At 40.7% G+C, this 26,870-nt stretch overlaps 1 protein-coding gene across 8 annotated transcripts in view; it reads left to right on the top strand.

Moving 5' to 3' along the window:
- Positions 1–8,275: 8,275 nt before the first annotated feature.
- The window catches only part of FERMT2 (FERM domain containing kindlin 2), an 80,504-nt gene continuing 61,909 nt past the window's right edge, over positions 8,276–26,870 (top strand). For 3 of the 8 annotated variants that reach the window (XM_049113174.1, XM_025443628.2, XM_049113173.1), the window contains exons 1-2: positions 8,276–8,291; positions 9,567–9,732. In XM_049113174.1, the coding sequence (XP_048969131.1) occupies positions 9,576–9,732 (157 nt within the window). In that variant the 5' untranslated portion in view covers positions 8,276–8,291; positions 9,567–9,575. Of the gene's footprint in view, positions 8,292–8,677; positions 8,819–8,944; positions 9,108–9,566; positions 9,733–26,870 lie in introns of those variants that run through there. The other 5 variants (XM_025443634.3, XM_025443631.3, XM_049113175.1 and 2 more) reach the window with 3 other exon arrangements.

Below are 26,870 nucleotides of genomic sequence, written 5' to 3'. Positions count from 1 at the left end.
GAAGGGGTAGCAGAGGGATACATGTAATCAAGAGAGACCTTTTTCTTCCTTTCTTTATTTTTTTAAAAGATGTTATTTATTAATGAGAAACAGAGAGAGAGAGGTAGAGACACAGGCAGAGGGAGAAGCAGGCCCCACGCAGGGAGCCCAATGTGGGACTTGATCCTGGGTCTCCAGGATCACGCCCTGGGCCGAAGGCAGCGCTAAACCACTGAGCTACCCAGGCTGCCCTCTTTATTTTTTTTTTTTTAAGATTTATTTATTTATTCATGAGAGACAGAGAGAGGCAGAGACAGAGACAGAGACATAGGCAGAGGGAGAAGCTCCCTGCAAGGAGCCTGATGTGGGACTCGCTGCCAGATCTCAGAATCACAACCTGAGCCGAAGACAGGCGCCCAACCTCTGAGCCACCTAGGCGTCTCATCTTCCTTTCTTTAAGTGGAGGTGCTGGAGTCTGTTTATAGAGCAATGGCAGTGATATGGAAGGAAGGGGAGAATTAGATGAAGCAGGAAAAACTGGGAATATAGCGGATACCTCCAAAAGCACCCCTTGAAAGAGGGGATGGGGTCCAAAAATGAAGAGTTTATCTTTTATTTTTACTGACTTTTTTTTTTTTTTGAGATTTTATCCATTTATTAGAGAGAAACAGAGCATACGTAGGGGGAGCAGCAGGCAGAGGGAGAAGCGGGCCTCTCGCTGAGCCAGGAGCCTAATGTCCTAGGATCATGACCTGAGCCAAAGGCAGGCGCTCAACCAACTGGGCCACCCAGGGGCCCCAAAAGTTTATCTTTCAATAGGTGCAGGGATGCTTTCTCCATTTGTTAAGTTCTTAATGAATTATTTGTTGCAGGACGCCTGGGTGGCTCAGAAGTTTGAGCTTCTCCTTTGGCTCAGGTCATGATCCTGGGGTCTGGGGATCGAGTCCTGCATCGGATTCCCTGCATGGAACCTGCTTCTCCTTCTGCCTATGTCTCTGCCTCTCTCTCTGTGTTTCTCATGAATGGATAAATAAAGTATTAAAAAAAATATATATTTGTTGCATGCAGTTCAAAGGAGAGAAAAGATTTGCAGTGACACCTCCCAGGCACCAGATGGTGATGTTCAGCTGCTGTCAATTCTCTGTCACCTGAGCACCTTCTTAGGAGCAAGTAGATAAAAGGTACTTTTGTCCTTCTAAATTGGACTGGGTTGGCCCTAGGGCAATTGGAGTTGTAGGTGACTTTCTGGTTTGGCTGTTTTAGTGGAACTGCAAATCCTGTTTTGGGAAGAATAGAAGGTTTATGCATGTGAAGAGGACATTGTGATACAAAGCACAAAGAGAACAGGGATCTTTTCACAGCATGGGGGTTGGGAGTCAGTGGTTTACCTAGTTACTAAAAATTGGGAAGAACCTGCTGGACACTGAATAACATTGGAAATCAGGAAGAAGACTAATGTATTCATTAACAGGCAAACAGTTGAGCAGGTCAGAGTTTCTGGTATGTTGTAGGAACTGACTGCGTGAAGGCAGCTGTCGGAAATGGCCTCGTGGCCTGTGTCCTTTGGAGTGACCTGCGAATGGTGGCTACACTGTCTCAGGCCAGTGGACCCCCAGCAGCACCTCTGTGCTGGGCACGTTGGCATTTGTGCTGTCCCCATTGGTTCTCCCTATGGGCTTTGGAATCTCTGCCCTAGTTGTACTGAAATAATCTCTTAATCACATCCTTCCTTTCTTACATCCCGGCCCCAATCTGACCTCCTGGGAGGGCCTCTGTTGAACAGCACAATAACCCAGCCAGCCCCACCCTCTCGTTGGCTAATATTAACAGTATTTATTTAAATATGTTTATACACAATTTGCTGTATCCTGCTGTGTGTTTCCACTTTTATAAAATAGTTAGATCCTTCCAGTAAACCAATAGCCTAGCAAACTGGTGTGTATTTCTTCTGTGGTGGCAAGGGCTGCTCCTATTTCTCCTGAATCTGGGCAATTATCCCCCCAAAACCCAGAGAGATCTTGGTTTTAAGTTTAAGCAAACTATTTCCCCCTTGAATTTTCCGTAAGTCTTTATGCACGCTCCTGTGTCCTTTGTTTTGAAAAAGCACCTTTGCTCCTGTGGCACCTCCATACTACTATACTCGTTCCTGCTTTCCTTTCACTGAGAAACTTCCTTTTTCTTCTTCAACTCTTTGAAACCTGTCTCAACTAGTTATAAAATTGTCCTCTGCAAGGTGAGCAATGATTTTGGCCAGGCTTTGTGTTCTTCAATCACTCTTTATTCTCCTGAACTCCTCTGCATCATTTGATACTGTTGACCATCTTTTCCTTCTTGAAATGGTTCTTTCATCTTTCCTTTCCCTTTTTTTTTTTTTTTTTACTTCTTTCCTTTTTTTTTGGCTTGCCTGACTCTGGACTAACCTGATCTTTTTTTCACCTCTGTTGCCTTAGAGGATTCTCCTTCCTGCTTCTGCCTTTGGGGAACAGTTAGTTACCCCAAGGTTAGGCTCCTTTGGGAGTGAAGCCATCTCTTCAGGCTTGCCTCTCTGTTCATGATTTCTCTCTGTGATCTGATCCTCTCACAAAATGGCCAGGTTTATTTACCTAATTGCCCTTGAAATGTTTCCACTGGGGTATACAGCTTTCACCCTAAGTTGAATATTTCTTTTTTAAAACATGTTGTCTTCCCTTTGCTCCCTGAAATCACCTCCTCCCTAGCTCCATTCTCCAGTTCAGTAACCCCATTGTTCGTCTTGCTTGGTCACCCAAACATGAAAACTTTGCAGCATTTATGACCTTCTTTTTTTCAGACCTAGGTTTTAATCCCAGTTCTCTAGCCATCAGGTAACTCACATTAAAGAAGGATAATCATAAAAACTCAGGGTTGTTGTGAGGAACGTTTCAAGTGCACTAAACAGCTCTTAAAACATCAAAAATGCTCAAAAGCTTTTGATAATAATTCTTTTGAAATCCCCTCCATCCCCCAATCCCTACTTTTCTTACATGTAAGTCATGAGCAGATTCCAAACCAACCTTCTGAATTCTAGTCCCTAGCTCTTGCAATCCAACATGCATATTTTTACTGGATTAATCTTATTTGAATATTGCTTTCATGATATTACTACCACGTAACAACTTTTTAATGACTTACCATTTCCTTTCTCCGAATCTAAACTTCTATCCTACCTACTCTGGCCTCACTCTACCCCCACTCTTCTCCAGAGCATCTCCTTGGCATTTCTTCCTTTCTTCTCCATGGCGGTGGGCATGCCATGCTTACTTTTGCCTCGTGATTTCACACACTACTCCTCCCGATAGGCCTAACTCCATCCTTCAGATCCAGTTAGATTTGTCTTCTTCATAAAGACATTCCATGACTTCACTGATGACCTTCTTTCAGAGGTTAGATTATCATAGTCTTCATAGTGGGTTTGTACTTTATGATTTAGATGTTAGAGTGATAGTTTCTCTACCTTCTGAATTTTTTAAAAAATATTTTATTTTTTTAAAATTTTATTTATTTAATTTATTTATTCATGAGAGACACAGAGAGAGGGAGAGGCAGAGACACAGGCACAGGGAAAAGCAGGCCCCATGCAGGGACTGTGGCGCTAAACCACTGAGCCACCGGGTCTGCCCTAAAAAATATTTAATTTATTTATTCACGAGAGACAGAGAGAGAGGCAGAGACACAGGTAGAGGAGAAGCAGACTCCTCGCAGGGAGACCACTGCGAGACTCAATCCCGGGACCACAGGATCATGCCCTGAGCTGAAGACAGACACTTAACCACTGAGCCACCCAGGCATCCCCCTTCTGATTTTTTAAATGAATCATTTATTTAAATACTTGTACACAAATATTAGTACTAGACAAAAGATGGAAACATCCCAAATGTTTTTCAAGTGATAAATGAACATTTGGGTTGTTTCCATCTTTTGGCTAAGTATTAATATTTGTGTGCAAGTATTTGGACATATATTTTCAATTTTCTTGGTATATATCTAAGAGTACAACTGCTGGGTTATATGGTAGCTCTATAATTTTCTGAGGAATTGCCAAATTGTATATCAAAATAGTTGACCATTTTACATTCCCACCAGCAATGTATGAGGGCTGCAATTTCTCCATATCCTAGCTAGCACTTGTTATTGTCTTTTTCTAATTATATCATTCTGCTGGGTATGAAGTGTTATCTCATTGTGATTTTGATTTGCAATTCCTTGATGCCTAATGGTGTTGAGCATTTTTCCATTGCTCATTGATCATTTGTGTATCCTTTTTGGAGAACTGACTAATCAGATTATTTGTTCATTTTATTTATTATTTTTTAAAGGATTTTATTTATGAGATACAGAGAGGCAGAGACATAGGCAGAGGGAGAAGCAGGCTCCCTGTGGGAAGCCTGATGTGGAACTCATCCCAGAACCCTGGGATCACACCCTGAGCCAAAGGCAGCTGCTCAACCACTGAGCCACCCTGGTACCCCTATTTGCTCATTTTAATTGAGTTGTCTTATTGTTGATTTATAGTAGCTCTTTATATATTCTAGATATAAGTTCCTTAAAAATATATGATTTACAAATATTTTTCCCATTCTGTGGGTTATTTTTTCACATTTTTCATGCTCTTTTGAAATTTAGGTATTTTTTATTTTGAGAAAATTCAATTTTGTTTTTCTTTTGTTGCTTTGGCTTTGATGTCTTATCTAAGAAGCTATTGCCTAATCCATGGTTACAAAGGTTTACTCCTATGTTTTCTTCTGAGAATGCTATGTTTAGATCTTAAACTTAGGTCTGTGATTCATTTTGAGTTAATTTTTATATATAGTGTAAGTAGGGGCCTAATTTTTTTGCATGTGGATATCCTTTATGATATTTTAAATATAAGTCTCCTACATCAGATGTTCCTTTAAGACTTTGTGATATGTTATATGTCTACATATCTGTCTCAGTGCCTTGTACTGTTCTAAGGCACACAATTAGCTACCTTGTTTGTATGATCCTATGTGTGAATCCTCCATATTTTTGTCGAGGACAGAATGTTTACAAGATGACATGATGTTCAAAATTAAATCAAAGAAAAAAAGTTTTTTTCACGTATCACCCAGCATGGTTTCTTATGAAAAATTTTCTATACTCTGGAGCGGTACATTTGAGCAGTGCATTTCTTTCTCCTTGAAGTAGATTTCATTGCTATTTAAGAGTTCTCCTTTAGGTCCATGTCGAAACATCCCCACCCCCAGCAAATCATCTTTGTCCCTAGGTTTGCTACTCCTTTTCTTGCTGTTTGCAGTGACTACCGTTTCTATAAAAACTGTGGCCCCTGCAGCCTTCCTTCCCATTCTTAGTTTACACTCCATGTCCTTTGACTTCTACCTCCTTAGTAGCTTTACCAGTATGTTCCATTTTTGGCAATCCCTGGGACAAAGAATTCTGTTCACCTGGTATTTGACAGGAATAATTCATTACATTTCATCTTGCTGGCCTCATATGGTGGTTTGAAGTGCATTTTTAGTTACCCTTACACTTTCGCACTCACACAGACCTTCTCTTATTTTTTCCTTTTTTTTTTTTCTCTTATTTTTTCCTATCACCCAACATCTCTCTCTTTCAAACCTGGTGGGTTTATTTTGTATTAACCTTTTAGAAATATAAAAGCACAGCTTAGGTAGGGTCAGAGAAAAAGCCGAAGTCAACCTGTGGATTACCCAGCCCAAGGGCTGCATTTGACGGCAGATCTGTGAGGTATCATTTGGTCTAAATCTAAGACCAGTGCTTGGTACCTTATTTGGATATTGCTGCTTTCAGTGCTTGGGCTGTTCTTCCAAACACTGGAGTTCTCGGCTACTTTTCAGCATGATGTCAGTACCACAAGTATTGCATTGTCTTAGAGGTTCTAGTGGGGGATTCCAGATAAGATTCCACATCTGAATACACTGGAAAACATTAGGTAGAAGTAAACATTTAAGAAATGCATTTGAAAGCCTCACTTGATAAACCGGGGGAAAAAAAATCCCGGTTTCAATGATTGGAGTCAGAGTCCTCTTTCATCTTCAAAACAAGCACCAGCTTGAAATACTCAAAAAGAAGGCCCGAAGGAACCAGCTGCACCCATCCTAATCTATTCCTCCAATGGTACTTAACAGAGGGTCACTGCCTTCCTGTGCTCTATACTGCTCAAATATAAACTGCTTATTTTCTCAAGATAGGAAAGTCTCTTATTATGCTATAACTAAGCTATTTCAAATGTTAAGAAATGGGGCTGTTATTTACATTATTAACCATCTCCCTCTGTCACTAAACGTAAAGAACATTCACAGAAGTGCGCATTAGTCAAAGCAGTAGGCACTGTGGTGAGAGGCTGTTCAGAAAGTACTCACTGGAAAGTGAGAAAAGAACTAGAATGTGGAAACTGGGTGCTAAAAGGGTTTCTGAGACAAAATAGCTTTGACAAATTTGTATGAAGGACAGCATATTCAGAAAGAACACGGATATTTTTGGTTCTATGGAGGCATATTCAGAAGCAATAGTTACTCGGAATTTACTGGGACACTTGCAAAGTTCATTAAGGTACAATGTTTAGCCTCATTTCTGGCTCCATTTTAAATCTCTGTCCTTCCATTTCCCACCTCTCCCCACTAACCCTAATTTTGTGCTATACCCCTAATGTATGCTATCTCATAGCCCATGAATACTTATACATTGCCACAAATCTTTTTGAGATAAGATGTGGAAATAACACATAAAATTTAAAAGCCAGGATTTCCCTAGTAATGAGATTTCTCCGTGACTTACTGTTTCTTTGACATTTGTATTGATTTGGTATCAGCATGTTTTCCATTTTGTTTCAAGCTATTTATAAATTTGTGGGAAAAACAAAGATTTAAGTCCCTGCTTTGAAAGAGCTCATGTTTTAATTGGGAGGGGGGGGGGATATTAAAAAACACAAAGGGACACTTTGCCGAGTAGTTCAGTAGCTTCTCTACCCGCTGTGTCCATCATTGTGAATGTAACGGCATGCACAGAGAAATTGAGATGTTGAATAAAATTTAAGGTGGTGACAGAGAAGTCCTGAATGCAAAGCTTTGGAGTTTGTAGAAAATGAAGAAGAAGAAGAAAAATCTCCCATGATCTCAACACCCACACAGCTTCTTATCATTTGGTGTATTTCCTTCCAGTCTTTTTTTTTTCTTCCTCTGAATAGTTGAGGATAAGCTTGTGATGTTACAGCCACATACACAGTTTTGTACAGCTTTTTACCCTAACAAGCAATTCCCTATTTTTGTAAGAACGTTTTCCTGTATATTTTCAACACCATAATTTACACAAATATTCCCTCCTCTCTGGGACATTCATACCACTTCCAAGAGAACCCTCTGAAACCTCCATGAGTAGAAATAATTGGAGAGCGGACAGACGCCAGATCCGAGGCATCAGTTTCTCCATGATGACTAGCTCCAAGTACGGTAGTGGTTTTCCCTATTTTTGGTGCCAAACCTCTGGCATCTGAATTTCGCTGCTTTCCTTTCGCTCCTTTATGGGTCCCATCCCTTTCTCGAGGCCTCTAACCTCGTTTCCCAACTGCGTTGAGGAACGGAGGGTTATTTGCCTCGTAAGTTCCTTTTCAGAGTAATTGGCACAGCTCAAGAACACGGAGACTTTAAAACCCGGGGCTTTCGCGGGACCTGGGATTAGCTGTCTTGCGGACCTAAGTTTTTTGAGCCCTGCGTCTGCCCGCCCGTCTGCGAGGCGGGTTCTCTGGGGGGCCCTTTCTGAATCGAGTGCGACAGTAAACGGGGGAAGTGGAAGTAAAGTGGGAAGCGGGAGGACCATTTTCTATCCCTGGTCGGTCTCAACAGGTAGAGCCCTGTGGTTCTCCCTACCTGCTGGCACCATCCCAGAGCTATTAAAATTCTTTCAAGGTGTGGCTGAGGGTGGGGTAGAGGATGCTTAGCCACCTACAAGCCCCAGTCGACTGTTAGTTCTAAGTTGCATACAAAAATACACAAATGCAAAGAGCTGGAGCGGCCGGAGAACGTTTCTGAGTCAAACTGGCTGTGCTGCGCCCCGCAAACACGGAGCGTCGGGGGGCGTATCTGACCCGCTTCTGCTTGGAGCCTCCGAACGGGTTAAAAGCGCAAGCGAACTCTTGGGAGTCCGGTAGGAGTTGCTGGTTGTGCCGGACATTGCTTACGAGGCGATTTTTGCGGTCCACCTCCCTCTGGGTTTTCTCATTCTTTTGTGGGATGTTCGTGGAGCTGGCCTGGGCACTCACTTTCTCCAGTTTCCACGTCCCAGACCCTCCTCTCCAGGTCCCGGAGCGCCGCACCTACTCCCGCCCCGAGTCTTCGGGACTCGCTCCAGGCGTGGGGGGGGGGGGCGGGCGGGGGGACTTGGTTCCCTGAAAGCGACCTTGCCCTGGGAATTTCCTGTGACCGTTTCTCACGGACAAGCCCCTTCTCCCGCTGGAAGGACGGACGCCCACCGCCACGCGCTCCCGCAAAGCCGCAGCCCCGCCCCGCCCCGCCGCGCCGCGCCGCGCCCCCCTCCCCGCGCGGGAGGCCGCCCCCGCTCGCCTCGCTCCCCCTCCTCAGGTCCCGCGGCCGAGAGCCCGGATGTTGGATTCAATCCCTACGCCCGGTCCTTCATTTCCATAAAAGGGCAGCGGCTCGGCGGGGCTGAGATTGCTGCGCCGCGGGCGCCCCTCGCCTCCCCCTCGCCGCGCCCGGCACCTCGGAGCGCGCCGCCCCGCCCGCCCCGCCCCCAGCTCGGGAGTGCGCGAGGCCCCCCTGCCCCCCCCTGCCCGCAGCGCGGCCGCGGGGGACCGTGAGGGACTCGGGTGAGGCGGCCCGACCGCTCCGGGCGGCTCGGGGGGCGGGGGAGGAGGGAGCAGGCGCGCCCAGCCGCGGCCGGACTCGGACGGAGGAGGCGGGGAGGGAGGGGTGGAGCGCCGGCAGACGGGCGAGGGGCCGCGACGACGGGACTCCATTAGTCGCTCCCGCCGGGAGGCAGCGCTTTGCCGGCCGACGGGGGGACCGCGCGCCGCCGCCCCGCGAGCCGCCGCCGCCGCCGCCGCCGCCGTGCTTGTTGCTGCGCGAGCCCCCGGCCGGGAGCGCGAGGAGCGCGCGGTGAGGGGCCGGGACCGGGCCGGGACCTGAGGGGGAGCGAGGGCGGCGAGGTGGAATGTGGGGCCCCCGGGCGGCGTCTCGGCGGGCCGCGGTGCGGAGCGCAGGCCGGCAGGTGAAGCCCGCCGCGGGCCGCTAGGCGAGGGCCGCTGGGCTGGGGCGGCGAGGGCCGGGCGGCGAGGGCCGGCGAGGGCCGCCGCGGGGCGGGAGCGCGGGGCGCCGGCCGGGAAGGGCGCGGAGTCCGCCCGCAGTCCCGCCCGCAGTCCCGCCCGCAGGCCCTCCCCGCCTCGCCTCGCCTCGCCTCGCCTCGCCTCGCCTCGCCTCGCCGCCCTCCCGAGTTCGTGCGGAAACCCTCGGGTCCTCCACCTCCTCCCGCTCCGCCGCGGACTCCGCGAATTCGGTGGGATTCGCCTGCCTTTGGGGGAGTGACGCTGACGAGAGCCATTTCCTCCGTGCTCGCAGGAAGGAGCCATGGCTCTGGACGGGATAAGGATGCCAGATGGCTGCTACGCGGACGGGACGTGGGAACTGAGCGTTCATGTGACAGACCTGAACCGCGATGTCACCCTCAGGGTGACCGGGGAGGTGCACATTGGAGGGGTGATGCTCAAGCTGGTGGAGAAACTTGGTGAGTAGCGTCGCAGCCGGGTCTAGATAAAGACCTCCAGGCTGAGGCGGCGGCCGGGGGCGGGGGGCGGGGGGAGGGGGGAGGGGGGAGCGGCTTACGGCTGGGGGAGGGGTGGGTTTTGGAACTCTTGCTCGGCATCCCGCAGACACTTTTGAAAATGGTAAGATCTTTCAATAATTAAGCAAAAAAGACCTTTCACCTTTGTGTTGTGTTTTGCGTTGTTACTGTTTGAAATTTTCTTAATGTGGTGATTCCTGCCTCCCAATTAATAGACCTAACTGTGTGGTTACTGGCGAGAACGCCTTATTATTATTATTATTATTATTATTATTATTATTATTATTATTTTACATTCAGCGACTTCACGTTAGAAGAAATGACAAAAGTGCGCATTTATGTTGAGAGGGGGGATATTACAGGGCTTGTGGTTATCACGTATCTTCAGCGCACCTGAGTGTTGGTGACATCTGGTATTGAGGATGATGCAAACATTTTTTTTAAAGAATAAACTGTACTGGAAAATGTGCAACTTCTTGCGCCAATAATGAAGGTTCTATAGCCGTACTATACGTGATGGAGTGTATTAAAATGTTCCAGTCAACCACTCTTACCAGGGGTGGGGCAGTGTTTGGACTATCTGAAGTCTGTGCTTTAAAAAAGCTATTTCGAGTGTTCAATTGTATATTAAGCTCATGAAATAATTTTATGCTAAAAAAACAGGCATAATTAAACTAATTCGAGATTCATAGTATTTGCTTGGGTACAAGTATATATTGCATTGATTTAAAACTGAATCCATTTAAATAATAGGGTATCCAACAATAGGGACTGTAAGAAAATTCTGTAGTACAATATTTTGCTCGTGATGCATGAAATTTTCAAATTTAAGAATCAACTAAAATAATTCTAAATATGAGTTTATCACAAGAGAAAGGCTCAGAGGTCTGTCTTCATGAGCTTAACATGCCTTTTGCAGGTCATGCAGTTGTGGTAAGGTGAAGTGTGGCACTGCCATTTATTTATTTATTTATCTATCTATCTATTTATTTATTTATTGCCTTTTTAAAACACGGCTTTCATTCTTCAAGCCACTCTGGAAAATTAGAGAAGTGCTTATTTATCAGGAAATGTATTTCTTTACCAAGAGATTGTTGCAAACCTACCATATAAATTTATGGAACTGGTGCCCTATAATGGTATTTGCAGAATAGTGTAGAATTCATTTAGGTGGATCATCTTTGTATCTCTATAGGTGGTGTAATTATTGAAGGACCAAAAAGAAGCTCCTTACAAGATAGACTCTTCTTAGGGCTGTGCATTGTTTGGCTTTCTGAGACTTGGCCCAGGAAAGCAAGCCCCCCTCGGGTAGTCCTTTGTAAATGAGATTTTACTATATTGGTAATCCAATTAACTGTTGGTTAACGTTGTTCTTATCTGATTTGACTGTATAAATCACTTTTCGTAATATCTGTGAATCTTTTTTTTTTTTCCAGCATTAGCGTGGGATTATTTAAGGAAGAAAATAGAAAGTATAATTTTTAATATTTCCTTTCTTTTCGAAGGAAACAAGCATTTGCATCAGAGGTTGCTTATATATATGATAACTGGACCTTACTGATACATTGGTTTCAATATGAGATATTTCTTAGTGTGAAAAAGGAGCCATTGAAGGTGACTGAGACAACTTAAAGTTCTTGAAAGCCAGGCTTTATCTGATAAATAAGTAATGACTTCTATATTTATATTGTATTGATTAGAACTGTTTATTACAGAATCACAGGTATAAATAGAAATATAGAGAATACTATTTGCAGACAGAACTGATGTTAATTTAAGTGACTGTACTCTGAATCTTTTAATGTTGGTGACTGTACTCTGAATCTTTTAATGTTGATACATTTAAAATTTTTTATGCAGTGAAAAGAAGCCCTGAAAAGTAGGAGATGCTGTGTAGGTGGAAACCTTGCATTTTTCTCGAACTGAACCAGTACTGATCTTCCATTTTGATTTGCAAGTAGAAAGTGCTTTTCATCATTATTCTGACTTATCTGTTTGGTGCAAGTAGAACTATGATTTTTTGCTTCTGGTTTTAGGATTAGTATCAAATACTGAATGATAAGCTATTTTGTTACCTATTGGTAAGTGAAAAGAGAAGAAATTCAGTAGGGCAGCATTTAAAGTTTACAAACCCCTTTAGTCAGATTAGAAAGGAACTTCATAATTTTTCGGCATTGCCTAAAACTGCAATGGCTTGTCTTTTGAAACGCTGAGTTGTGTCACCAAAGGTATTAAAGGGTGGACTGGGTAGTTACTTGTCAGCAACTGCAGTAGATCAAAGCAGCTTGCAGAATCTAGATGATTAGAGGTAGAGATGGCACAGGGCCTTGTGTCTTGGGATCACAGAGCAGGGATGGACAGTTGGCAGAACCTGGCTGCTGTGGCCTTTGAATAGTTTTGGTACGGTGGAACAGAAGGTTATCACAGCTTTCACCAACCTTTGACTCCAGATGCCTGTCTGGTCCCCTTGTTCTGATCAGAATCTGTATGAATACCAAGAGCATTAAGTTTTAACTCTTTCTTTCTATGTAATCAATGATAATTGTTTCCCTGGGATTAATAGATTGTGTAATGACACCTCCCTTCAAGGTTGTATTAAAATTTTGTAAGTGGGGCACCTGGCTGGCTGAGTCAGAAGTGTGTGTGACTCTTCATCTCACGGTCATGAGTTCAAGTCCCACATTGGGTGTAGAGATTATTTAAATAAAAAAATACTTGAAAAATAAAAAAACAAAATTTTGTATCTCTGTCCATGTAGGGAATTTTCTGAGAAGAGGCTTTTTAGCATTTATTAGATTATCAAAGAAGTCTGTGATTAAGGAAAAAAGATTGTAACACAACTCCTGGGTTTGACCCCTGCAGGTCAGCCTTATTGCATTCAGCCCAGACTTAGTCACTTAATTGAGCAAGCTAAAAAAGTAAATAAATGCTTCCTTAGTATGTGTCAGCATCATTATTTAGTTAGTATTTTATAAAGAGCTTTTGCACTTCAGTTAAGGTCATTAAATCATGATTCTTTGATTCATGACTTTGATTCAAAGATCTGAAAGGCCTCCTTTAAATTTTAGTGTAAACCTCATATGTCATTATGCAGTAACCTTTTAAAAGAAACATAAAGAGTGTATGCTATGAAGAAGTGGGCTTTAGGGAATTATATCCTGATGTCACAGAAAATGTTTTGCATCTTTGACTTAATTTAGGATGATACTAGACAGACAATCGCAAGATTGGTCCCTTCTATGTTTATACCTCATTCTGAAATGAAAAATTGTTTTCTGCCCTCTATTTTTTAAAAATCCAGGTTGACAGTTTGAAATAGAACTTGAAAAATTTATTGTAGTTTTTTAAAAAATAATTTTCAAATCTGTATAGTTTATTTTGTGTCTGTTTTTATTTAAAAGTAGAGTTAATAAAACATTAGGGACAAAGAATGAGATGACAGCAAATAAACTAATTGTACAAAAAATAAATTGTAAGGAAGAGCCCCAATTTTATGGGATTTTCCTTATGTTCCTCTAGAGATCAAGAAATATTAAAACTGTCTACTCACTAGTAGTCAAAACTTAGTATGGAGGATTCGAAGTGAAGAGGTGCTTTGTTTCACTGCGTTTTCAGAACACTTTATAAGTGTCTTCTGAACTTTTTTTTTCTTTTTTCTTTTCTGAGCTTCTATGTACAATTTAATATTACCTTTCTGTAAAAATTCGTATTAGTTAGAGGATAAGGAATTTATTCTTCTATGGAACTTACCGGTGTCTAGCCGGCAACTCTGTGAGCTTGGAGGGAGGAATAATGGACTGATTTCTGAGTTTCTTTTCACTCTAATTCTGTGAGTAGGAAGAATGTAGAAGTTGGGTTAAATCAAGTTAAATAATAATCCAGAGAAAAAAGTACAATTTGGGGGACTCAGGAGTAACTAAAAAAAAGATGAGTTGACCTAGAAAGTTTGAGGACTGTTTCTGAATTGTAGCCTGTATAAAGAAGTCCTCTTTGCATTGAAGTGTTATGTTCTTGCTATAAATAATGAAATAGAGTACATTTATGTTGGAATTGCATGTTCAGACGGAGTTAGGCTGTGAAGTTGGCACATATAACAAAAAAAATCGATGTTAAAATAACTCCTAAAACTCCCTTAAAGTGTTCATGAATTATATTATACATTTATTCCATCTCCCAGATGTGCAAAAAATAGCTAATTTTTCCTTCAGAAACTTTATTATTTTTTTTTTTTTCCTTCAGAAACTTTAAAAATAAATTTCTTTAGTTGAGCATCAGATGAAGAGGTTGGCTTGCATTAGGAGATTTGTTGCAAAAAAATACTTTAAACACTAGGAATGAAGCTTGGCAAGATGAATACAAGGAGAAAACCATGTGTAACTGGACAGCTCCCTTCTCCTACTTGTGCTTAGTGCTCCTTGGGGAAGGCATGTTTATTTAGTGAAATGGTGTCTATGCTATTGAAATCCTGTTGTTTTTTTCCCCTGGAGGACTTATGGTTGAATTAATGGAAATATCTATGTGGTGCAGATTCACAGTACTTATTTTGAAATGTATGAAGATTATAAAAACATATTTAAATATTTTGGAATGGGATGGGAGAAAAATTTTACTAAAATTCTCATACCACAAAAAAGTATGAGCTATTCCTCAGATGTATTATGTATTGCTTGCTGTCATGTTTTGTACCCTATTTTTTAAAAATCAACAAATACTGTTTGATTCCAACTAGAGTTAACTTGTTTATACAGGCACTAAAAAGAAAGTATCTTTCTTTTTTTTTTTAAGATTTTATTTATTTATTTGAAAGAGCGCAGCAGGGGAAATGGCAGAGGGAGAGGGAGAAGCAGGCTCCCTGCTGAGCACAGAGCCTGTCCCTGGGACTCAATACCAGAACCCTGGTATCACCATGACCTGAGCTGAAGGCAGATGTTTAACTGACTGAACCACCCAGGCACCTGCGAGAATGTATCTTTATTTATTCAGTTATTTAACAAAAGATCCCCTTAGAGATGTCTAATAGCTATTAAAGAAAATTGAAAGAAAATTAATGTTTTATTTTTTTATTTTCATCTCTATTTTTTGAAATTTCAGTCTTATAAGTTCAGTAATAAAAGTAACTGTGAGTGGGACACAGGGTGGCTCAGTCAGCTAAGTGGCTGCCTTCATCTCAGCTCATGATCTCAGGATCTTGGGATCAAGCCCCACATCAGGCTCTCAGCTTACTTAGCAGAGAGCCTCCCTCCCCCATGTGATCTCTCTCGCTCTCTGCCTAAAATAAAAAATAAAATCTAAAAAAAAAAAACAAAAAAACCCCAGAGCACTGTATAATCTTTATTTAGGTCACCAGTTAGCATTTTTGCCATTTGATTTCTCTGTACACATATTCTTTTGAATCACTTTCAGTAAGTTGCAGGCATCATAACCTTTCATCCCTGAATATTTAAAATATGTATTACCTAAGAACAAGGACTTTCTCTTACATATTACATTAGTTATCAAATTTAGGAAATCAGGGACACCTGGGTGGCTCAGCAGTTGAGCGGCTGCCTTTGGCTCAGGGCGTGGTCCAGGAGTCCTGGGATCGAGTCCCACATTGGGCTCCGTGCATGGAGCCTGCTTCTCCCTCTGCCTGTGTCTCTGCCTCTCTCTCTTTGTGTCTCTCATGAATAAATAAAATCTTTTTTAAGAAATTTAGGAAATTAAACATTAATTCAGTAGTATTGTCTAATATGCATCCATGTTCACTTGTATTTGCCACTTGATTGTTTTTTAAAAACAATTTTATTTATTTATTCATGAGAGACAGAGGAGGCAGAGACATAGGCAGAGAGAGAAGCAGGCTTCTGTAGGAAGCCCAATGTGGGACTCCATCCCCAGACTCCAGGATCATGCCCTGAGCCAAAGGCAGATGCCCAACCACTGAGCCACCCAGGCATCCCTGCCACTTGTTCAAGTAATGGCCTTTGTTTTTTTCCATCCAGGATTCCATTCCACATTTAGTTGTCACTAAACTATTCTTTACTCAGTCTCCTTTAATATATGCAGTGGCTCCCAAGTATTGGTAATATTTTTAGACATTGTTAGGGGTATATATGCAGTGACTACCAAGTATTGCTAATATTTTTAGACATTGTTAGGTATAAGCTTTCCTATAATGTTCTCTGTCTTCAGATTGTTCTTGCTAATGTATACACAGAGTAATACAAAACAGCGTTCTGGCCCTGACACTTAAATCATTTGTGTAATCTTTCGACAACTAATCTAATCTTCTAAGTGGGTTTTGACATTTACAAAAAGAAAATTAACACACTATCTCATAGGTTTTGGTGAGGATTAAGAGATAATATGTGTGAAATGCATTTATAAACTTTTAGTACTATACACATGAGAGTGGCAGTTTTTTCAGTGGTATTGTGATACTGAACTGGGGGGAAAAAAAGAACTGCTTTTAAAAGGAGTTAAAATATAATCTAAACTATTTAATGGGTTCCAGCTTTGAAAGTAGAGAATTGTACTCAGAAGGAGTTTAGTTTGGGACTGTTTTGTGTTCTCACTACCAATAATAATAAAAATAGCTATCATTTCACCCTTCCTCTCACTTCCAAACACACACCTACCTCTTTAATATAACAAAAGCTGTTTAACTGCTGTTTTCATGAGGTTTCTGAAGTTGAATGGACCAATAGGTGGATGATGGTATTACAGAGGTTTGAAAAATTTATAACCATGAAGGCATTAGTAGTAAATTAATTCCTTTTATAGGAGTGATGTGTCTTATTCAGTTATTACAAAGGAATGATACAAAATTGTTTCTTGGCACATGAAAACGTTGAGCCCATTTAGAAACTAAGTGGTTTCAGGAAAAAGTTAATGTATGCAGTGTTTTTATTTAAATAATTACTTTACTGAAATAAATATTAATGCTAATGCCATGGTGTGTTACAAAATGATGCATATGCCCAGTGGGAGTTAAATGAATATTCTAAAGGAATATTTTTAAATAATTTTTTAAAAGATTTTATTTATTCATGAGAGACAGAGGCAGAGACACAGGCAGAGGGAGAAGCAAGCTGCATGCAGGGAGCCCAGTGTAGGACTTGATCCTGGAACTCTGAGATCATTCCCTGAGCAGAAGTCAGATACTCAAACGTTGAGCCACCCAGGCATCCCAATAATTTTTTAATTGAGTTGTGATGTTCTACAGTTGGATTTGTGTTTACAAATTCATATTCATTATAATTCCTTTGTAACAAGTTATTTGCATAATTGCATTTTTTATTAGTTTTTTCTTAATGTCTAGCTTTCTGAGACATAATTTACATACATTAACATTCATTCTCTTGGTATAGTGTACTGAGTTTTAACAAATTTATATCATCATGTTAAACTACTATAATTAAGATATAGATGTCCATCATTCTGGGAAGTTTCCTTGTGTTCCTTTGTAATAAGTCATCCCTTTAATCCCAGATCCTGAAAAACACTGTTAGTTTGCCTTTACTAGAATGTCCTATAAATGGAACCACAGAGCATGTAGCTTTAAGTCTGTTTCTTTCACTTAGCATAGTACATTTGACTAAAAAAAATTTTTTTAGCGTAATACATTCAGATCTATGTATCATGAGTGTAAAAGTAGTTTTTTCTATTGCTGTGTAGTCATTGTATGGATGTGTACCAAGATTATCCATTCACCAGTTGAAGGGCATTTGTATTGTTTCCAGCTTGGAGAGATTATTTATAGGGCTGCTGCAGAACATTTGCACGAACATATATTTTCATTTCTCTTGAGTAACTATTGAGGAGTGGGATTCCTGGATAGAATCCTAAGTATATGCTTAAAATTTATTAAAAAACTGTCAACTTTTCCAAGGGCCACGGTATTTTGCATGCCTGTCAGTATTGTACCAGAACTGAAAAAAAAAAAAGTTTGAGAGTTCCAGTTGCTCTGGGTCCTTCCCCAGCATTGGTATTGTCAGGTCTTTTTGTTTATATTTTTAATTTTAGTCAGTCTAATAAGTATGTAGGGGTATCATTGTGGCTTTAATTCACATTTTTTTTTTAAAAATTTATTTATTTGAGAAAGAGTGCTTGCAAGAACACAAGGGAGGGTGGGAGTGTCAGAGGGAGAGGGGAGGAGCAAACTCCCTACTGAGCAGGGAGCCTGGGATCCTGACCTGAGCCGAAGGCAGACATTTGACCAACTGAGCCCAGGCGCCCTATAATTCACATTTTCTTAATGACTAATGATGGGGAGCTTTTCACATGTGTGTATGCCATCTGTGTATCATTTTACTGAAATGTCTTCATATCTTCTGCCTGTTTTTTTTTTAATTGTATTTCTTTCTTACTGAGTTTTAGGTATTCTTTATATATTTTAGATATAAGTCCTTTATCAGATACGTGTTTTGCAGTATTTCCTTCTAGTCTATGGCTTATCATTCTTTTCTTTTTTTTCTTTCCTCTCTTTTAAAGATGTTGTTTATTTATTCAGAGAGACACACAGAGAGAGGCAGAGACATAGGCAGAGGGAGAAGCAGGCTCCCTGCAGAGAGCCTGATGAGGAACTCGATCCCAGGACCCTGGGATCACGACCTGAGCCAAAGGTAGACACTCAACCACTGAGGTACCCAGGTGCCCCTCAAATGTGGTAACTCGTTAAACTAGATGATATATCTACCGAAGGCTTGTTGTGGATAGGAGGATCATTCAAATCCTGGTGTACTTCACTAAGAATACTATTTATTCGTAGTGACTCTCCTAGAGTGACCTGGTAAACTGTTTTGAAAACTATATCTTCTGCTTTTCAATAATTCTTCTAAGTGAATTAGTATATATAAAAGAAGATGATAAGCAGTGAATGAGTAAAATGTAAGGTTAACATTTGGATTTTCTTCATGATTCATGATTTTTTCTTATTATGATTCATGTTTTTGGACTCGATTATCTACTATCTAGTTGTATAAGGACCAGCAGCTACCTTCCGTGTTTCCTTGGGCAACCTGTATACAATTTTCAAGGTTAGGAAACTGACAACCTCCAGCTCAGAGATGAAATCTGCTTTAGAATTTATAGTGAATCATTTCTCAGATATTTATCTTATTTTTATATTATGCTGTAACTAAAAACTGTATCAGATATTTTAAAGGTTGATTATAATTTTAAAGTATCCATGTAATGATGATTTAGACATCTTTTTCTTAATGGAACACTCAGAATTGTGAATAAAGCATCTAATAAAGTGCCAGTATTATTGATGGTAGATGAAGATGTCTATTGGATAAGTGCCTCCCAGCTTAATATTCCTTAGTATAATTCTTGAATTTTATAACTTTTGAAATTAAAAATAACTTGGAAAAAAGCAAATGATTGCTGTTATCAGGTTACAGTTTTATGCACAGTATTGGCATTCTATTGCTGTGATAGAATGCTCTTGTGAAGCATAGACTAGGGTGGGGGGTAGCCTACTGGTGTGACAGTCCTGACTTTACCATATTCTAGCTATACAACCTTGTGCTGGGTGACTTAACTGTCTGTGCCTCTGATTGCTCAGCTGTAAAATGAGGATAATAATAGTAACTTTATCATATTATTAAAGAATTAAATTACTTAATACATATGAAGTCAATGTAGTAATGATGATGATTGTAGTCCAGACTGTTTCAGTGGTATGTAAGTTTTTCCTTTTTACTGAGCTAGAGAAATAATGGTATTTTATAAAAGATTGAGGAAGTTTCTTTTATAAAGAAGCCAGATAGTAATGTTCTCTTACCATATTAGGAATGAATTTTTTAACTTTATTGCGCTACCTTGCATCACTACTGGTAATACTATAAGAAAAATGACAAGAATGTTTTAGAAGCAATAGGTTTTATGCTCCAATATATACAGAATTATAGATAAACTATGCTAGTGTGAAGGTATGTCCAATGAATAAAAATTCTGGTTTAGGCAAATGCCTTTAAAAGGTAAACTTTGTTAGTGTTTAAGAACTTAGTCTAAGACATGGCTACTTATAGTTATATGTGACTGTGGCATCTTATTTAACTTGATTATTTAATCTCTCTTAACCTTAGTTTACTTACCCGTTTCTTGGAGTTAATATGAGAACTAAGTATGGTATTAAAACGATTAACAGAATCCCTGGTAATTAGTAGAATGCTTAGTAAGAGCTCAGTAAATGCTATCTTAAGTTATACTTCAAATATTGTGTAAACCTAAAATGTAAACTTGAATTGTAGATTGAAGTAGTCTAATTTTTTTTCATTGTGCTTATGTAGTATTTAACCAGAAACCTCTTATTTTTTTGCTTTTGTAAGTTTTGTTGAATGGTTCCAAACTCTCTGAGTATATTACCTGAAGCCAGACTGCCTGGGTTTGAATACTGGCTTCACTCTCTATAAGCTTTGTCACCTTGTACCAAATTATGTAACACTGCTGTGACTTGGTTTCCTTACAAGTAAAATGGGGGTAATAATATATTTACTTTATAGGTTTGTCGTGAGGACTAAATGATTGTGTATATGTAAAGTCCTTAGTTCTTGGCACCTACTAAGTACTAGTTATAATAATTGTTTCATTGAGGATCCTAATGGACCTCTGGAATATCTCACTACTAAGTATTTTAGCTCATGGGTTTGAGGCATAAATAAATGCCTTAACTCAGACTATGAAAGAAAGGCTTTAGAGTGAGATGGGACATTTGTGTGTAAACATTCCTGTATAAAAATAATTCTATATACTCAAGCCCTATTTTTGATAGGTTATAGAGGTATATAGCAGGAGACTTCTTTGGGGATAGAAGTAGTTCATGAACTTGACCACATTAGGAGTAGCAGTAGCAAACATTTAGGGAGGGCCAAGCTTTATATTAGGTAATGGGGGCATAGTCTCTGCTTAAAGTGTGAGCAGCTTTCTCATACCAAGATGAAAACAGAAGATTGCTTTGAGTTGATAGTCTGGTTGTGAAGTGCCAAAAAAAAGTGGTATAGGAAGATGACGGAAATTTAGAAGAAGGAGCAATGACTAGTCTTATTTGAAGAGGGCCAGAGTGAAAAGTTAGGAAGAAAGGCATTCTAGATTGTGATTGCACTGTTCATGATGTATTGGATAACAGCTTGGAGAAGTAGAAAGTAAGATTATAGAGAGGAAAGATAAAAGTTCAGTCAGTGAGGAGATGATATTCTCTATTATTCCTTCACTCACCCACTTAATATTGTAAATGAGAACCTCCTGAATGCTAGACAGTATACTATGAATGGGAGAGACAGGAAGTGACAAAATTAGCTCATTCCTTATTCTCATCTTACAGTCATAGGGACAAGACAATCTTTAAGTAAGTAATTGCTATAGTGTGATGAGTGTTATGATGATTGAAATAGCTACTGGAGTATTTGCTGGGCAATGTCACCTGGTATATAGGGAAGGATTTTTGGAGGAAATAACTTTTAAGCTGAGAGTTGAAGGTGGAGTGGGAGTTAACCAGTAGTGGTAGAGGATGTTAGCCTAAAGGCATGGGATGAAAGAACAACAGGTTAGGAGAGGATGAGAAGTGGAGGAGAGAGGGTGGCCATTTGAGGAACTGAAAGAAGTCTAATGATGATGGAAGAGCAGTCTTGGGGAAGCCAGTGACATGACAGGCTTAAGAAATAAGTGCTGAGGGCAGCCCCGGTGGCTCAGCGGTTTAGCGCCGCCTTCAGTCCAGGATGTGAATTTAGAGACCTGGGATCAAGTCCTGCGTCGGGCTCCTTGCATGGAGCCTGCCCATGCAGGCTCTCTATGTCTATCATAAATAAATAAATAAATCTTTAATTTTTTTTTTTTTTTTTTTTAATGATAGTCACACACACACACAGAGAGAGAGAGAGAGGCAGAGACATAGGCAGAGGGAGAAGCAGGTTCCATGCACCGGGAGCCCGATGTGGGATCCGATCCCGGGTCTCCAGGATAGCGCCCTGGGCCAAAGGCAGGCGCCAAACTGCTGCGCCACCCAGGGATCCCCTATAAATCTTTAAAAAAAAAAAAAAAAAAGATTTATCAGTACTTTCTGAGATAAATTTAAAATGCCAAACCAGGGCACCTGGGTGGCTCAGTCAACTGGGCTTCATCTTTCGATTCCGGTCATGATCCTGGAGTCCTGAGGTCCAGCCCCGAGTGGGGTTCCCCACTCAGTGGAGAGTCTACTTCTCCCTCAGACCTTACCCTCTCTCGTGCGCGCGCTCTCTCTCTCTCTCTCTGAAATAAATACATAAAATCTTAAATAAAAAAAATAAAATGCCAAAGCCAATAAGATATTCTAAGTTACTTTTTTTTTTTTTTTAAGATTTTATTTATTTATTTGAGATGGGGGGAGAGAGAGCACAAGCGAGGGAGGGGGCAGAGGGAGAAAGAGAAGCAGACAGTCTACTCAGCAGGGAGCCTGGTGCAGGGCTGGATCTCAGGAACCCAGGATCATGACTTGAGCAGAAGGCAGACACTGAACTGACTGAGCCACCAGGTTCCCCATCACCCTTCCCCCGCTCTTTTTTTTTTTTTTAAGATTTATTTATTTTAGAGAGAGAAAGACAATGTGTGTGCAGTGTGGAGGGGCAGAGTAAGAGAGAGAGAATCTGAAGCAGGCTCCCTGCTAACTGTGGAGCCCAACATGGGGCTCAATCTCACCACCCTGAGATTAGACCTAAGCTGGAACCAAGAGTTGGACACTGAACTGATTGCATCACCCAGGTGCCTCTCATCACCTTTAAAAGACAAATCCAATTAGTATTTCTGAGAGTCAGATACTAACTGGTGATTTCAACCCTGGTGTTACTCTCAGAATTTGTCAGATGTTGGTATTTCATGGACTCCCCAGTCAAATCTCGTAGGAAATAAGCCAAGTTGAACCAATAGTAAGCCTTCCAGATTGGATAGAAAGTTATCCACCTTCTGGAAATGAATAATTGGTATATCTTTTATTTGTGGGCATTCTGTAATTGCATGCATGTTATCTGGTAAAATTTCTCAGCTACTTTGGGTTAATATATTTTTCAGTATAAAGTAACAAATTGAAATTGTAAACATTATTCTCTTGGGCTTGTAAATAACTTCAAGAGGCAATTTGTAAGTTTAATTGATTCTGGGTTTTTTTTTTAAGATTTATTTAAGATTTATTTTTTAGAAAGAGTTAGTGCAAGCAGGGGGAGGGGCACAAGGAGAGGGAGAGAGAGAAACTCAGGCAGACTCCCCAGTGAGCATGGAGCCTGTCCCGGGCTTGATCTCATTACCCTGAATCATGACTTGGTGAAATCAAGAGTTGGGACTCTCAACTGAGCTACCCAGGTGCCCCAATACTGTTTTGATGAGTGAATTCCTAAATTCTCAGTCACTACAGCTATATCAAAGATACACCAATTTGTTACTTTTATCAGTTTAGGTTCTAAATGTTTTCTTTAATTGGTTGGTCTATCTGCTTTAGTCAGTCATTGAAGTCTTAATGTAAAATAATAATTTTTTAAATTTAAAACTGAATGGGGTACTTTAATTGAAATATATTGGCAGTTTGAATGATATGTAAACTTTGAAGCAGTACACAGCATTTGCTTACAGATTAAAAGCATTTTTAAAAGACTGTAACAGGGCAGCCCTGGTGGCGCAGCGGTTTAGCGCCGCCTGCAGCCCAGGGCGTGATCTGGAGACCCTGGATCGAGTCCCACGTCGGGCTCTCTGCATGGAGCCTGCTTCTCCCTCTGCCTGTGTCTCTGCCTCTCTCTCTCTCTGCATCTCTATGAATAAATAAATAAAATCTTAAGAAAAAAATAAAAAAAATAAAAGACTTAAAAAATAAAAGACAGATTTTTGGAAACCAAAAGTGTGCTTTGCACACTTTTTGAGTATACACATTTCAGTTATCACAGTTTAGTTAAGTAGCATCCGACAATAGGATTTACATTTTAGTTACCACCATACTTTATGAATAATTGCATGAAGTGAAAACTTCTCATTTTTCAGTCCCCAGCTCATTATGTAAATAACAGATGTGCATCATGACTAGTCATGTCACTTATTTCAGAGTCTGTCCGTGATTTGTTACTTGTGTATTTGTTTCACACTTCATGCATAGATAGCAAAATGTGTAGCTGTGTTGCCTCTTTGTCTCCCACTGATAAACTCATGAGCTGTTTTATAAAAATGGATCATTGAAAGAAGAAATTGGACAACAAAGATAAATATGCAACAAAGAAACAAAAAGATAAAATACCCGAAGTGAATCAAACATAGATGAACAGTTAAAGAAAATAGCTCACCATGGGACAGTGGGTACTTGTTGCCGTTGGAGAGAATATATATGCAGCCTAAAGGATTTAGTGAAAGGCAGATTTATTGACATACGTGAGGAAAGTGATGTGACAAAAAGGATAAAGATTCTCATAGAAAGTAACACCAGCAAAAAAAATTGTTTTAAAGGAACTCTCAGAGATATTTCATGACACTGAAAGTTCAAAGGCTAAAATGGGAGTCTGCCCAAACTCAGAAGGACAGTGGGCTTAAAATATTCATTAAACCACATTGTAAATAGAGAGCTATCCTCCAGGCTCTGTTTTTCCATTTATAGAACACAGGCAGAGTAGAGTAATTCTTAAGGGCCCTAGGATTTTTTGGAGTAATCAAGTAAGCATTGGCTTCAGCTTCAAGTCACCAGCTGCATTAGCCCCTAACAAGACAGACTGCCTGTCCTTTGAAGCTTTGTTTTGTTTTTAAGATTTTATTTATTTATTCATGAAATGACACAGAGAGGGAGAGAGGCAGAGACACAGGCAGAGGGTGAAGCAGGCTCCATGCAGGGAGCCCGATGTGGGACTCGATCCCGGGACTCCAGGATAGCGCCCTGGGCCAAAGGCAGGGGCTAAACCGCTGAGCCACCCAGAGATCCCTCCTGTGAAGCTTTGAATCCAGGCTTTGGCTTCTCTCTAGCTATGGCAGTTGTAGAAGGCATCTTTTAATACAAAGGCTGTTTTGGCTACATTTGTTTAGTGTAGCTACCTTCATTAATGATCTTGGCTAGATCTCCTGCGTAATTTGCTACAGCTTCTACATCAGCACTTGCTGCTTCACTTTGTACTTTATGCTGTGGAGATAGCTTCTTTCCTAAACCTCATGAACCAGCCTCTGCTGGCTTCAGACTTTTCAGCAGCTTCCTCACCTCTCTCAACCTTCTTAGAATAGAAGAGTTAGGGTCTTGCTCTGGATTAGGTTTTGGCTTAAGGGAATGTTGTGGTTGGTTTGATCTTCTGTCCAGACCATTAAAACTTTCTTCATATTAGCAGTAAAGCTGTTTTGTTGTCTCATCATTCCTGTGTTCACTGGACTAGCCCTTTCCTTTCAAGAACTTTTCCTCTGCGTTACAAGTTGGTGTAAGAGGCCTAGCTTTCAGCCTATCTCAGTTTTCAACACTAGGCTTTTGATTTAAAGTGAGAGATGTGCAACTTTTCCTTTCACTTGAACATGTAGAAGCCATAATAGAGTTATTAATTGGCCTAATTTTAATATTATTTTGTCTGAAGGAATAGGGAGGCTAAGAAATGGGAGAGAGATGGGGTAATGCCCAGGCAGCAGTTAGAACACACGCCAGCCATATTTATCAATTAAGTTTGCCATCATATGGGTGTGGTTTGTGGTATCCAAAATAATTATACAATAGTAACATCAAAGGTCACTCACTGATCACCATAACAAATATACTGAGAAGGTTTGAAATAATGCAAAAATTTCCAAAATGTGACACAGAGGAAGAAAGTGAGCAAATGCTGTTGGAAAATGACACAGATAGACTTGCTTGGCACAAGATTACCATAAACTTTCAATTTATAAAAAATGCAGTAAAGCGAAGCACAATGAAATGAGGTATGCTTGTAGTTGCTATTATCAGTTAAAGACATGCATTGTTTAAATATTTCTTCATTCACATTTGTTGTTGGGAGAATGACTTGATGATGAAAGACTTGTGTAGTTTTGGCTGGTTCTAGGCAGGACCTCCTAAGACCACTTGAATTATAGTTTCCATGGTCTAGTTCATAAATTTCTGGAATAATTTCTTAGCTTCCTTAGTGTGTGTATATATATATATATTTTTAAAAAGATTTATTTATTCATGAGAAACACAGAGAGAGAGGCAGAGACACAGGCAGAGGGAGAAGCAGGCTGTAAGGAGCCCAGTGGGGGACTCCTTATGAATCCTGGAGTCTGGGATCACGCCCTGAACCGCAGGCAGAAGCTCAACCACTGAGCCACCCAGGTGTCTCCCTTAGTATAGATCTTGAATTGATTAGCTTCTTGGTAATGAACTGGTAAGTGTATGGTAGGGATGAGGTCCATTATATATCAATAAATTGCTATTCCAGTATATGGATAGTATTAAAACAAAGAAATGGAATCGTTTGAGTATTTCAGTGTAGCTCTTGGAGATCCTAATGAAATAGCAGTCTCTTTGGTGGACAAGGTTTTTCTGTGCCTGCGAAGCATGTTTACTTTGGGCAGAGCTGAATGAACATAAATTTAGTCTGTGAACCCGTTTTTTTCATGCTGACTATCGATTCAGTTAACATTTCAGGTGTCCGTGAGAACTGAATTTTAATCTTAGCTCTGCCACTGAGGAATTGTTGGGGCTCAAGCAAACCACTAACCCCAATGGACCTGATTTCCTTATCTATAGGAAGAATTTAGACTGAGTTTCGTTTCTTCTCTTTATTTTTCTTTTTCTTTTTCTCTCTTTCTCTTTCTCTCTTTCTCTTTCTCTCTTTCTCTTTCTTTCCCTTTCCCTCCCTCCCTCTCTCTCTCTCTCTCTCTCTCTTTCTCTCTCTCTCTCTCTCTCTCTCTCTCGACAGACACACAGAGACGCAGAGGAGAAGCAGGCTCCCTGTGGGGACCCAATGTGGGACTTGATCCCAGAACCCCGGGATCACACCCTGAGCTGAAGGCAGATACTCAAACACTGAGCCACCCAGGAGTTCCTAGATGGGGTTGATTTCTAAGAACATTTTCAGGTCCTACTTTATAGAAGCTTGATAGCATCCCTGTGATACTGTGATACTGGTGGGGGAAAGGAACAG

This window comes from Canis lupus, chromosome 8, assembly GCF_003254725.2.
Source record: "Canis lupus dingo isolate Sandy chromosome 8, ASM325472v2, whole genome shotgun sequence".
NCBI lineage: Eukaryota > Metazoa > Chordata > Mammalia > Carnivora > Canidae > Canis > Canis lupus.
Note: the sequence above shows the minus strand (reverse complement) of the source record. Positions and strands in the feature narration are given on the sequence as shown.